At 34.6% G+C, this 12,688-nt stretch overlaps 1 protein-coding gene across 1 annotated transcript; it reads left to right on the top strand.

Moving 5' to 3' along the window:
- Positions 1–11,443: 11,443 nt before the first annotated feature.
- Positions 11,444–12,482, top strand: LOC142238590 (uncharacterized). The gene is made up of 2 exons (XM_075310621.1): positions 11,444–11,796; positions 12,219–12,482. Exons 1-2 carry the CDS (start codon positions 11,586–11,588, stop codon positions 12,374–12,376), a joined length of 369 nt encoding a protein of 122 aa, XP_075166736.1. The 5' UTR covers positions 11,444–11,585; the 3' UTR covers positions 12,377–12,482.
- The last annotated feature ends 206 nt before the right edge of the window (positions 12,483–12,688 follow it).

The raw sequence follows: 12,688 nt of genomic DNA, 5'->3' as shown, positions 1-12,688 counted from the left end.
TCTCAGAAGCGCCCCCAAATTCAAAAAATGTTGGCAGGGTATGCACCTCTAGCGAAATTTTCGGTAGCAAAAATTTATTTAAGTCTACAACAAAAAAAAAACAGGGCTGTGTACACAAATTTTAAACCAGCTAATCGCTTTTAAAAATTGTTTATATATGTTCCAAATATTCCTCAAATAAATTGTTTATTATTTACAGACCTTTTAAAACTTTTACGCACACAATGATTGTAATAAATTAAATGTTTGCTGCCAAAATATGCTTTTGACAACCCTGTTATTTTCATTAAAGGTGCGTACCAGCTTACGAAATTGAACGTTACCGAAAATTTCGTTAGCATAAATAGCAATGCATTTCTTATGGGAATGAACTTTTTAGCTAGATGTGCATACCGGCCTTATGGTATTCCATAAATTAGTCACGATAAATTGCTATTGCCCTACCAACATTTTTTGATTTTGACGGCGCTTCTGAGAATCCCCACCACGTCGAAAACAATCGTATACGACATCCAAAACTCGTCGGAAAAGCGCCGTCACTATTGAGAAGTTGTACCACGCCAAGTTACTACAAAAAAGTATCGCTTGAGTGCAATTATTAGGTACCGTTTTTAATAAATTTAGAACGACGCCAATAATAGCCCCTTCAAACAATCAGAAAAAGTGCATTTTAAGATAGTTTTGGTCAAGTAAAACACTATTGTTTAGATGTTTATTAATTTGATTAAACATTTATAAATTCTTAAAAATATAACATTTATACCACTATCACAACACATTTAACATATTTTTTTTTCATTAATAAGAGAATGATATTGATTTAAAAGTGCAAGTTGCATGTTGCAGCGTCTATCAGCCAGTGGTTTTATTCTCGATGGAGGCAGCGTGTCTGTAAAATATCTGAAAAACAATCACTTTATTCCATTTGGAAAGTCAAAAATTGTTCACCAATATACCTTTTACAATTTTAAGCAAAATAGCTATGTTTTCAGCACTTCATTATCGATTTTATTTAAATAAATTATAGGAAGCTAGTTGCGCTTGGTGTTTCACAAAATATAAAATGGCTCTTGTAACAATAGTGATGACAAAATACTTTCATGTACATTTCATACTTTTTCATACGCTTCCCCCATCACAGTTGGCGATTGTTGCAGTGTCACTTACGAGTCTGTGGTAGCGATGAGGATGAAATGGAACTTTGAAATGCTGGCAGGGTGTGAACTCAAAAACGTCACTTGCAATCTGGCAACACCGACGCGACGTGCACTGATGATATGTTCTGGATAGAAAACAAGGGCAACGGTGTTCTGGAGTGCTCATACAAATGTTGCAAAAGCAAAAGCGAAATTAAATTGTCATTTTCTGTAAAGATGGATACTAAAGGTCTGCACAAGCATATTTGAAGTTTCATAATTGAAAATATTCGAACACATGTATAGATAGGACAGGTTAGGTTAGGTGGCAGGCTCACTTAGACTATTCTGTCCATTGTGATACCACAGTGGTGAACTTTTCTCTTATCACTGAGTGCTGCCCGACTCCATGGTAAGCTCAATGACAAGGACCTCCTTTTTATAGCCGTAACCACTTAGAGAAGCTTTGAAACACTCAGAAATGTCACTAACAATACTAAGGTGGGATAATCCACCGCTGAAAAACTTTTTGGTGTTCGGTCGAAGCAGGAATCGAACCCACGACCTTGTGTATGCAATGCGGGTATGCTAACCATTGCACCACGGTGGCTCGGTTGTAATTAGTTCATACCAGCGTACGAAAACAAGCAAAAGAAAACGTTTCCAATTGTTTCGTTTCGTACAATTCACATATCCAAAACGAAACGAAAACCCAAGATAACGGCACTTGCCTTTCGTTTTGTATTGTTTTTGTTCGTGGGTGGAAACCAAACCAAACCTAAACTGAAAAGTACTGCAGTGCTTAGTAAAATATAGAAAACAAAACAGTACACATTGAATGCAAACGTTTCATTAAGTCGTTGCAAGAAGAAAAAACTTGAATGTTATTTATTTTTGTCTTGCATTATTTATTCAATTTATTCTTGGAACAATAACACCTGTTATGTTGGTAAATAAGATTTTTTTAACATTTTTATCATCGTTTCGCTCAGCAAACGTTTGCAAACGTTTTATTCCCACCGAACGAAACAACTTGACACCGCAAATCCGAAGAACATAAAAGCAATCATTTCGTTTCGTCTCTTTTGCTTCTGAAATGTTTGTTGTTTTGTTTTTGTCTGTGTACAAAACGATTGACGAAAATGTTTAAAGTTTGTGACTTTAAATGATACGTACCTCAATCGTTTCGTTTGTTTTCGTACACTGGTTCACGTTACCGCGAGTGCACTGTGTAACAAAATTTACATCAAAGATTAATAATTTTATACTGTTTTTACTGATTTATTTATCACTTTAGCGGCTAAACTCGAACTTAGTACCCATAGTACCACGACAAAAATAAAAAAATAATGCACTTGTAAATTAATAAGCACCTCTTATGGGAGCGTCCTGATTTTGACACAATTTTCGTTTTTCAAAACTTGCAACTTCTCTATTTCTCAAATGACAAACTTAATTTCCCTCTGGCTATCTTTTGCAGCCGTTTTGGAAGGACTTCCAGTAAAAATGTGTGACTATTATCAAAAATTATCGTATGCTCGAAACGGAGCTATAATCTATTTTTTGTATTTTCTACTTGATTTAGCATCTTTACATATGTGGTTAAACATTTTTCTGAATGAGTTTGGATAATTTGGCAATCATGACTGTTCTCAATGGGTTTGTTTTTCAGTTTACCTAAACTGCAACGTTAATTGCGCAAACGTTTAGCGCATTATGTCCTGTTCAGATTGGCATATTTATGGTCAAATGCTAAGAATTGTCGGAGATAAGTATATAACATCCCTGCCACCATTTCAAAGTTCCATTTCATCCTCATCGCTACCACAGACTCGTAAGTGACACTACAACAATCGCCAACTGTGATGGGGGAAGCATATCAAAAAGTATGAAATGTACATGGAAGTATTTTGCCATCACTATTGTTACAAGAGCCATTTTATATTTTGTGAAACATAGCTGAAAACATAGTTATTTCGTTTAAAATTGTGAAAGGTATATTGGTGAACAGTTTTTGATTTTCCAAATGGAATAAAGTGATAGTTTTTCAGATATTTTGCCAGACACGCTGCCTCCATCGAGAATAAAAAACAATGTCTGATAGACGCTGCAACATGTAACTTGCCACTTGTAAATCAACATAATTCTGTTATTAATGAAAAAATTATAAGAATTTATAAATATTTAATCAAATTAATAAACATCTAAACAATCGTCTTTTACTTGACCACAAATTCTTTTACAAATATCTTAAAATGCACTTTTTCTGATTGAAGGGGCTCTTATTGGGGTCGTTCTAAATATATTAATAAAGGCACCTAATAATTGCACTCATGCGATACTTTTCTTTTAGTAACTTGGCGTGGTACAACTTCTCAATAGTGACGGCGCTTTTCCGACGAGTTTTGGATGTCGTATACGATTGTTTTCGACGTTGTGGGGATTCTCAGAAGCGCCGTCAAATTAAAAAAATGTTGGGATATATTATGCTTGTTCTTATAATATGTCCAATATCTGGGTTATGTCTGGAATAGGAGGAGACGCTTCAGGCGCCGCTATTATCCGATTAACTTTAAGTGAAAATATGGAGGATTTCAAGTAGTTTGAGTTTGTAAAGAGCTGTGCTTGGCCATCGAAAATGATGGCGGCTTTCTGATGAGATTTTGATATCTTATTCGACTGTTTTCGGCGTGGTGATGATTCTAAGAAGAGCCGTAAAATTCGAAAAAATTTGTGTCTATTTCGGTAGTAACAGACTGCAACTACAACTTAAAATTAACTAACTTTGACTGTTGATGCGGACTTTCATTTTCATCTACATTTTGCAGGAATGTTTTTGTATTTGTTTTCATTTTCATAAATAAAGTGGTTTTAAACTCGAAACCTTTAGCCTTTACAAAGGTGAATAAATGCGATCTCTATTTTGCGAACAAGAACTGGATGGACCAAAAAACTAGACGAGGCTAGATCGGCTATGGCAGTCAACCACGATAAATGATTCCGACATATTATTTTCATGATAGAGGTAATAGATTATGTATAATTGAATTTCTAAATATACCAGTCTAGGGCTACAAAAGTATCTGAGATATAAAAACTCCCAAAAGATGATTCATAATTATTACTGCCCTAGACAACAAAATGTGTCTAGGGCAATGATGGACCCGGAAAACGTGTGCAATAAAATGTCAAAAAGGCTGTGTTTTTGTGATTGCTCTCTTCTAATTCTACTCTCCGCGTAGTTTTATTATCTCTCACTTATTTTCTCTCTCTCTCTATCTCTTTTTATGTGCCACTTTGTTTTCAAAATACCTACACATGAAATCGTAATTTTCGTCATTACATTACCCCACTTGAAAACAACAGCCTGCCTACTTGAAATCAATCCATATGTAGAGAGTATGTATGATGATGATTCTTCAGATGGGGGTGCTGGTGGGGGTCGTGTAGGTTCATTACGTCGTACTGATTTAGGTTTGCTGCTGCTACTGGTACCAAAGATGTGATGTCTACTACATCATACATATGTGGGTATAGTAAAATGTTATACATAATTTATGTTAAGAGACATTATTAATTTTTTTTCACAAAAATTTTCTAATCAATATTTGTATCTTTGCAAAGCAGCACTATACATTTTCTTAATGGCACAAAATATAGTCGAATTTAACATAGTGGAACACTTACATCTTCACTTTTGATTAGCTGACATTGAAACATAAAATTGTTATCCTTGTTTTTTTATTAGTTAAAATCTGAACTGACTCACGCACTAACTCACACGACGGTCTCCAAATACCAAAACGAATTTCGAGGTATTTTTCAAATATTTCGGTATTAAATTGAATTTGTTTTACACGTGGAAGTGATTGTTTTGAAAACACTTTTTTTGCACAATATGGAAATTGTTTGAAATATTCTTGGGATTTATTTTACAATACAAAAATTGGTTTACGGTTTTACAAAAAAAATATTACGTGGACTACGACAATCTGAAAATTAGTCTCTTGTGCTGTGTGTCTCGTTTGTTTCGTAGCTGAAAGTTTTGCCTCTGATGCGCATGCTTATCAAATGTCAGGATAATGTCAATGAGAATAATTTGACATTTGTTCTTTGGGGGAAAATTAAACATTTACATGGTTCATAAATTAGATATTAAAAAGGAGAGTTAAGGTTTTATTTTTATTTTCTATTTCTGCACGCACACATGATTCATTGGTATAATATAATATAATATTTTTTGAGTGTATGCCATTGAAAATATCATCATCCATAAGGTATGCTTAACTTTTCTTTGTAAGGAGTAATTCATGTTAGCCGTTACATTAGATTCATCGAAATGTCACGCTCCTTAAAGTATGCTATAATTTTTGACAAATGAAAGGTTATGAACAATTCAATCGAAATTTTATCGATATGTTGAGTCATTGTTAAAATGTCAGATTTGATATGATGAGATTTCTTAAGAACGTTATAAAACTTGCAATGGTGTTTTATCATATCGTTTTATATAAATTAATTAATTATCTGTATAAACCATGTTTAGTTTAAAGGCTATGAGACATAAAATGCAAATCGGTTTAAGGATATAATTGCAGCTTGACTGTAATTGTAAGTTTTTATGCCGATATATCTTGGAGTATTATATCTCCATTTTATTTTAAATATTTCATCCTTAAATACGGTACAGGTATGGCGCGATGTTTTAATCTTTTAAGTAGACCCAATAGCATACCAATCCATCAAGTATGGAACCATTGGGTTAGTTTGGAGGGTTTTCTCCATGAAATGTGTATAATTCAGATTTCCTTACTGTGAATCAGTGTTGCCGTTTGGCGTTTTTTCACGTTTGGAAGAATTTTTAGGAGTAACATTTACTTGGGGGAGTTTTTGGCGGTAAAAATGGAATTTTTAAGTGTATTACTGCAGGATTTTTTCACAAAGACCCTAAACATATTTTTGGGGTTTTTGAACACTAGAAAAATATTGTCGTAAGACCAATTTCATGTCCTCAAAATACGAATGCTAATGTTGCTTAGAGGATGTATATCTCTGACATAATTTTTTTTCTGACATAATTTTTTTTCCTTGCCCAAAATTCCATAAATTTTTCAATGAAGTCGTTTTCTCCGTCAGTAACGCTGGTGACATTCCTGAGGTTTCAAAGCTTCTCTAAGTGGTTTCACTGCAATGTGGAACGCCATTCGGACTCGGCTATAAAAAGGAGGTCACTTGTCATTGAGCTTAACATAGAATCGGGCAGCACTCAGTGATAAGAGAGAAGTTCACCAATGTGGTATCACAATAGACTGAATAGTCTAAGTGAGCCTGATACATCGGGCTGCCACCTTACCTAACGTAAATTTAAGTCTTTAAATTTGCTGATTTTTTGTATCTTTACTACATAGGAAAAGAACGGTAAAAATGGGAGATGTTTTTCATAACTTTATTTTAAAGACTTTTTTACTTGAAGCATATCATAATTTCTGTATCTGAAATTAAAGTTGTCATTAACACGTTCTAAATTTGTTTCCTAAAATCAAGTATTGCATCTTAAATGTATCCATACTTTAATTCTCTGCTATTAAAATTTGTTTCCTAAAATGAAGTATGGAAAACTCAAATTTGAAAGAGAATTGTGTCTTAAATGTATCCTTATTTAATTTCTCCGCTACTTACTTCACTATTATAAAGACAAAATCTTTGGGACCGGGAATGCTTTTTTTAGTGAACCTATTGTGGAAGTGCTTTTGCCACCAGTGTTGCCAGAAAAAATTTCGGTTTCCCCTACATGCCTAAAAAGTTTTCTCTACAATTTACCCTACAATACTTTTTTTTTAAATTTAAACATTACAAAAAAACTGTGTTTCCATGTGCTTTATTATCGTAAAAAGGTGTATTGTATATTACAGTTTTTTATACCCACCACCATAGAATGGTGACGGGGGTATAATAAGTTTGTCATTCCGTTTGTAACACATCGAAATATCGATTTCCGACTATATAAAGTATATATATTCTTGATCAGGGAGAAATTCTAAGACGATATAGCCATGTCCGTCTGTCTGGCTGTCTGTTGTAATCACGCCACAGTCTTCAATAATAAAGCAATCGTGCTGAAATTTCGCACAAACTCGTCTTTTGTCTGCAGGCTGGTCAAGTTCGAAGATGGGCTATATCGGTCCAAGTTTTGATATAGGCCTCATATAAACCGACCTCCCGATTTGGGGTCTTGGGCTTATAAAAACCTTAGTTTCTATCCAATTTGCCTGAAATTGGAAATCTAGAGGTATTTTATGACCACAAAGAGGTGTGCCAAAAATGGTGAGTATCGGTCCAGGTTTTGGTATAGCCCCCATATAGACCGATCTCCCGATTATATTTCTAGGGCTTCTAGAATCGATAGTTTCTATCCAATTGGAAATCTGGAGGTATTTTAGCACCATAAAGAGGTGTGCTAAAAATGGTGACTATCGGTTGATGTTTAGGTATAGCCCCCATATAGACCGATTTCCCGATTTTACTTCTTGGGCTTCTAGAATCCGTAGTTATTATCCAATTTGGTTGAAATTTGAAATCTAGAGGTATTTTAGGACCATAAAGAGGTGTGCTAAAATTGGTGAGTATCGGTCCAGGTTTTGGTATATCCCCCATATAGACCGATCTCCCGATATGGGGTCTTGGGCTAATAGAATCCGTAGTTTTTATCTAATTTGCCTGAAATGAGAAATCTAGAGGTATTTTTTTTTTGGACCTTAAATATGAAAGCCGAAAATGGCGTGTAATTTTTATCTCCCAAATAGACCGATCTCTCGATTTGACTTCTTGGGCTTTTAGAAATCGTTTTTTCAAATTTGCATGAAATTTTAAATCTAGAAGAATTTTAGGAACATAAAGAGCCGAAAATGTGGAATATCGGTCAATGTGCACTGATAATGAAAATTGCTTGAAACTGAATTATAGTTTCCAGATTTTACTTCTGGTAATCATTTAAATAATGGGGGTAAAAATCTACAGATGTTAGATTTTAAATCATCGTCTTCTTGCACACTTGTACACGATGTTTATGATTCCTCTAAAACTCAAACAAATATGGTTCTTATAAATCCAGAATCGGATCTAGTCTTCATCGGTAAAATCTTTGAATTTATCTTCGGGAAGTGTACTGGTTGAACTGATCTGCTTGTCATCAAATCCCCCTGAAATTTTCACAGGAAACTATAATATTTGATTCATGGTGGTGGGTATTCAAGATTCGGCCCGGCCGAACTTACTGCTTTATGTACTTGTTTATAAATTCATTAATCTTATATTGAGATGCAGTTCCTTAGAGGAATTTGTTTTCTTAGATACGTAGTCTCTCATTTGAAACTCACAGTCTCTATTGTTGGTCTATTACAAGTACTTCATGTTCGGCAAATAACATATTATGATGTACTTCAAAATTGCTCACCAAATTTGGTAGATTATTTTTTTCGCGCAAAATATCTTATATTTTTTGCCGAAAGATTTGTTATCTGAAGCTTTGATTTACTATGTTTCTCAAATTCTGATTTACCACAGCTAATGTGCTTGCCACAAGCAATGCAATCACTCTTCTATTTATCGCATATCACTTCATCGAACAATTCTTTCCAGTTCTTCTTTGCAAGCCCTTCCCACCTAAATTTTTATTTTCTATTCATTCTAATGGTTTCCAAATACATTTTTCTAGAAAATTAATTAATTAATAACAAAAGTAGAGTTCCAAAAAATTACCAACATTTTAGACAATTTTTCGGTGGAGAGTATTTTTATTTTTATACCCTACACCATAGGATGGGGGGTCATTCCTTTTGTAACACATCAAAATATTGCTCTAAGACCCCATAAAGTATATATGTATTCTGGGTCGTGGATTATGAGTCGATTTGAGCATGTCCGTCCGTCCGTCCGTTTGTTGAAATCACGCAAACTTCCGAACGAAACAAGCTATCAACTTGAAACTTGGCATAAGTAGTTGTTATTGGTGTAGGTCGGATGGTATTGCAAATGGGCCATATCGGTCCACTTTTACGTATAGCCCCCATATAAAGGGACCCTCAGATTTGGTTTGTGGAGCCTCTAACAGAAGCATATTTCATCCGATCCGGCTGAAATTTGGTATATGGTGTTGGTATATGGTCTCTAACAACCATGCAAACATTCGTCCACATCGGTCCATAATTATATATAGCCCCCATATAAACCGATCCCCCGATTTGGCTTGCGGAGCCTCTAAGAGAAGCAAATTTCATCCGATCCGGCAGAAATTTGGTATATGGTGTTAGTATGTGGTCTCTAATGACCATGCATAAATTATGTATAGTCCCCATATAACCCGATCACCAGATTTGACCTCCGGAGCCTCTTGGAAGACCAAAATTCATCTGATTCAGTTGATATTTGGTACGTGGTGTTAATATATGGCCTCAAACACCCATGCAAAAATTGGTCGAAATCGGTCAATAATTATATATAGGCCCCATATAAACCGATCCCCAGATTTGACCTCCGGAGCCCCTTGGAAGAGCAAAATTCATCCGATACGGTTGAAATTTGGTACCTAATGTTAGTAAATGGCATCCACCAACGATACAGGAATTGGTTCATACCAGTCCATAATTATATATAGCCCCCATATAAATCGATCCCCAGATTTGACCTCCTGCACGCAGAGAAGGAATATGATCACCTCAAACATGTTTCAAGAGCAAAATGTTATTTTTGTATGGTGACCATGTAACATGTTTGTCACTAAAATGTTATTTTCTCGTCAAATATAACCTGCTTGCCAAAACCAGATACATGATTTCCGAGAAAATAACTTGGTTGCGAAAACCACGTTACATGGTCACCACCCAAAAATAACATTTTGCTCTTAAAACATGTTTGAGGTGATCATATTCCTTCTCTGGGTGTGTGCCTTTTGGAGAAGCAAAATTCATCCGATCTGGTTGAAATTTGGTACGTGGTGGTAGTATATGATATTTAACAACCATGCCAAAAGTGGTCCATATCAGTCCATAATCATATATAGCCCCCATATAAACCGGTCCCGAGATTTGGTTTTGGAGCCTCTTGGAGGAGCAAATTTCATCCGAGTTGAAATTTGGTACATTGTGCTAGTATATGGCCGTTAATAACCACGCTATGAAAAGGTCCATATCGGTCTATAGTTATATATAGGCCTCACATAAATCGATCCCCAATCACACAAAAATTGGTCCTTATCAAGTTCATAATTGTATATAGCCCCCATATAAGTGACACCCATATTTCAATTCTGGCTCTCTACGTACCGTGCAAAAGTCTATATCGATTGGTAATTATTTGTAGACTTACCTATACATACCTTTTTTGTCTAATATATACCACGTATGGATTAACTCACAATTTAGAAAACGATGTTAAGAAGTTTTAAGATACCACATCCCAAGTAATTCGATTGTGGATGACAGTCTTTCGTAGAAGTTTCTACGCAATCCATGGTGGAGGGTACATAAGATTCGGCCTGGCCGAACTTACTGCCGTATATATTTGTTTCTTCTTGATTTGATGAAGTTACTTATATTTTGTAGCGAAACAGCTTCTAATGAAGACGCTAGCAAAAAGCGGCGGCGTACCTAACTATTTTTCCTCCCCCAGAGCCACCAAAATGTAAAATTTATTAAAAATTGTGTTGAGTGATATTTTGATATATTTGGAAAAGTCTGCCCATACAAATCGCAAAATATTAGAAAAAAAAATCTACATGTAGGGAATTTCCCCTACTTCTGGTTACAGGTGTCGAACAGTCGACTGCTGTTTACTTTCGGGTTCATACACGATTCATAGACATATGTCATAGATGTGTTTCGGAGGACCGCTGTCGTACTTTTGGTATATTTCATTCGACCAATCGATAGGAGCATTTTTTTAGCGATTATAACACAATATATTTTTGGTGGTCTTTTTAAAATTTGGTCCATGTTATATTTGCGGGATGAATGTGCCTTATCCCAATATTTCGTTCTTCAGAAGTTTCTCTCTACATTGTTTGTTGCCAATGTACAGAGAAACTTCAGCCGATTTATTCTTAAGTTCCTTATTTGTTTAAGTATGACTAATAACAACCTTGTGAATTATGACACTATCTGGCAGTCGACTGTAATAATAAGAGTCATCTTTTCAATTATCTTAAAAATTCCACATTAGAGATAAGTTCAGCTCTCTTCTTAGGGAATATTTGTAAGACGTAGATAAATATGACGAATATAAACATCTGACACACATAGAATTTTTCTTTGAAAGCAAACCCCCATTTACCTCATTTGCAGTTCATACAACTTAGTTAAAATAGCTATTTCTTGTGGTCGCTATATTGCATATGAAATAAATTAATATAAAGAAGTCGTTTCCAACATCGCATTTCAGACTAAAGCGTTGACAATGCATTTGAAGATAAAAATTGCAATTTTACTGTTGTTAATTGTAGTCCTCTGCCGTCATAGAGTCAATGGGAACGCATGTCCTAAAACGTGTCCGGCAGAATTGAATCCAGTGTGTGGAACATTTCATCGGGGAACTCGCAATGGATTCATAACGTGTACATTCGATAATTATTGTAAACTTACTACTCGTGAATGCATGGCCAATGAAAGTGAGTGAAAAACGAATATTAAAATAAATCAATTAATTTAAATGAAATTGGTACTTGCTATTTAATATGTGACTTTTGCTTCAATCACGAAATAGGTAAATTTCGTGATTGAAGCAAAAGTCAAATAATGTGTAATTAATTTTCATTCAATCACGGAAACGGTTAACTATTGTGATTGTTAAACACCGACGTCAAGAAAATAATTGTGATTTGTCAAAAAAATTAATTGAATTAATTAAGTGAATTTTATTTTCAATTTAAATCGTGTTTCAATTCAAAAAATATTGGTGATTAAATAGTTTTGCTGTGATTTCACGTTAATGATTAAAACAGTTTTAATCAAACATTAATTGGATCAAATTTATATGATTTCCATTTATATTATTATATATTATATATATGATTAATTTCCCTTTTTACAGAATGGCTTAGCCGTCAAGGACGTTGTAATAAGGAAAATCCAGATTGCACCAAATTTATAGCCACTCTTCCTGTTACAACTACACCAAAGCCAAAATCCCCTGGAGTGTTGGAAAAGTCAAAGAACTTCTTCAAAGGACTGTTTGGCAAAACTAATTAAAATTAGAACGAACCTTCATTTATTTAAATAAAGAAAAATCGAAAATCCTACAAAAAAAAAAATTCGCACGAAAATGTTCACGATTTAATAAAAATTTTATGAGCGAGATGAATCTTTTAAGTTCCCAGCAAACAAAGCGTTGAATGAAAAAGTTCTTTTTGGATCCGGAAGTGGTGCAAAATTGACGCAGAAGCGATGAATTTAACATGGGCTTGTCATAGGACGGAAGTCCTCCATTTCAACAGCCGTTGCACTGAATTTGCATCACTTCTTCAGGTGTGATCCGAATTCAATATTTTGGATGTAAATTAA

The sequence above is a fragment of the Haematobia irritans genome, chromosome 1 (genome assembly GCF_050003625.1).
Source record: "Haematobia irritans isolate KBUSLIRL chromosome 1, ASM5000362v1, whole genome shotgun sequence".
NCBI lineage: Eukaryota > Metazoa > Arthropoda > Insecta > Diptera > Muscidae > Haematobia > Haematobia irritans.
The sequence above is the reverse complement of the archived record's forward strand: the minus strand, read 5'-3'. Positions and strand labels throughout refer to the sequence as shown.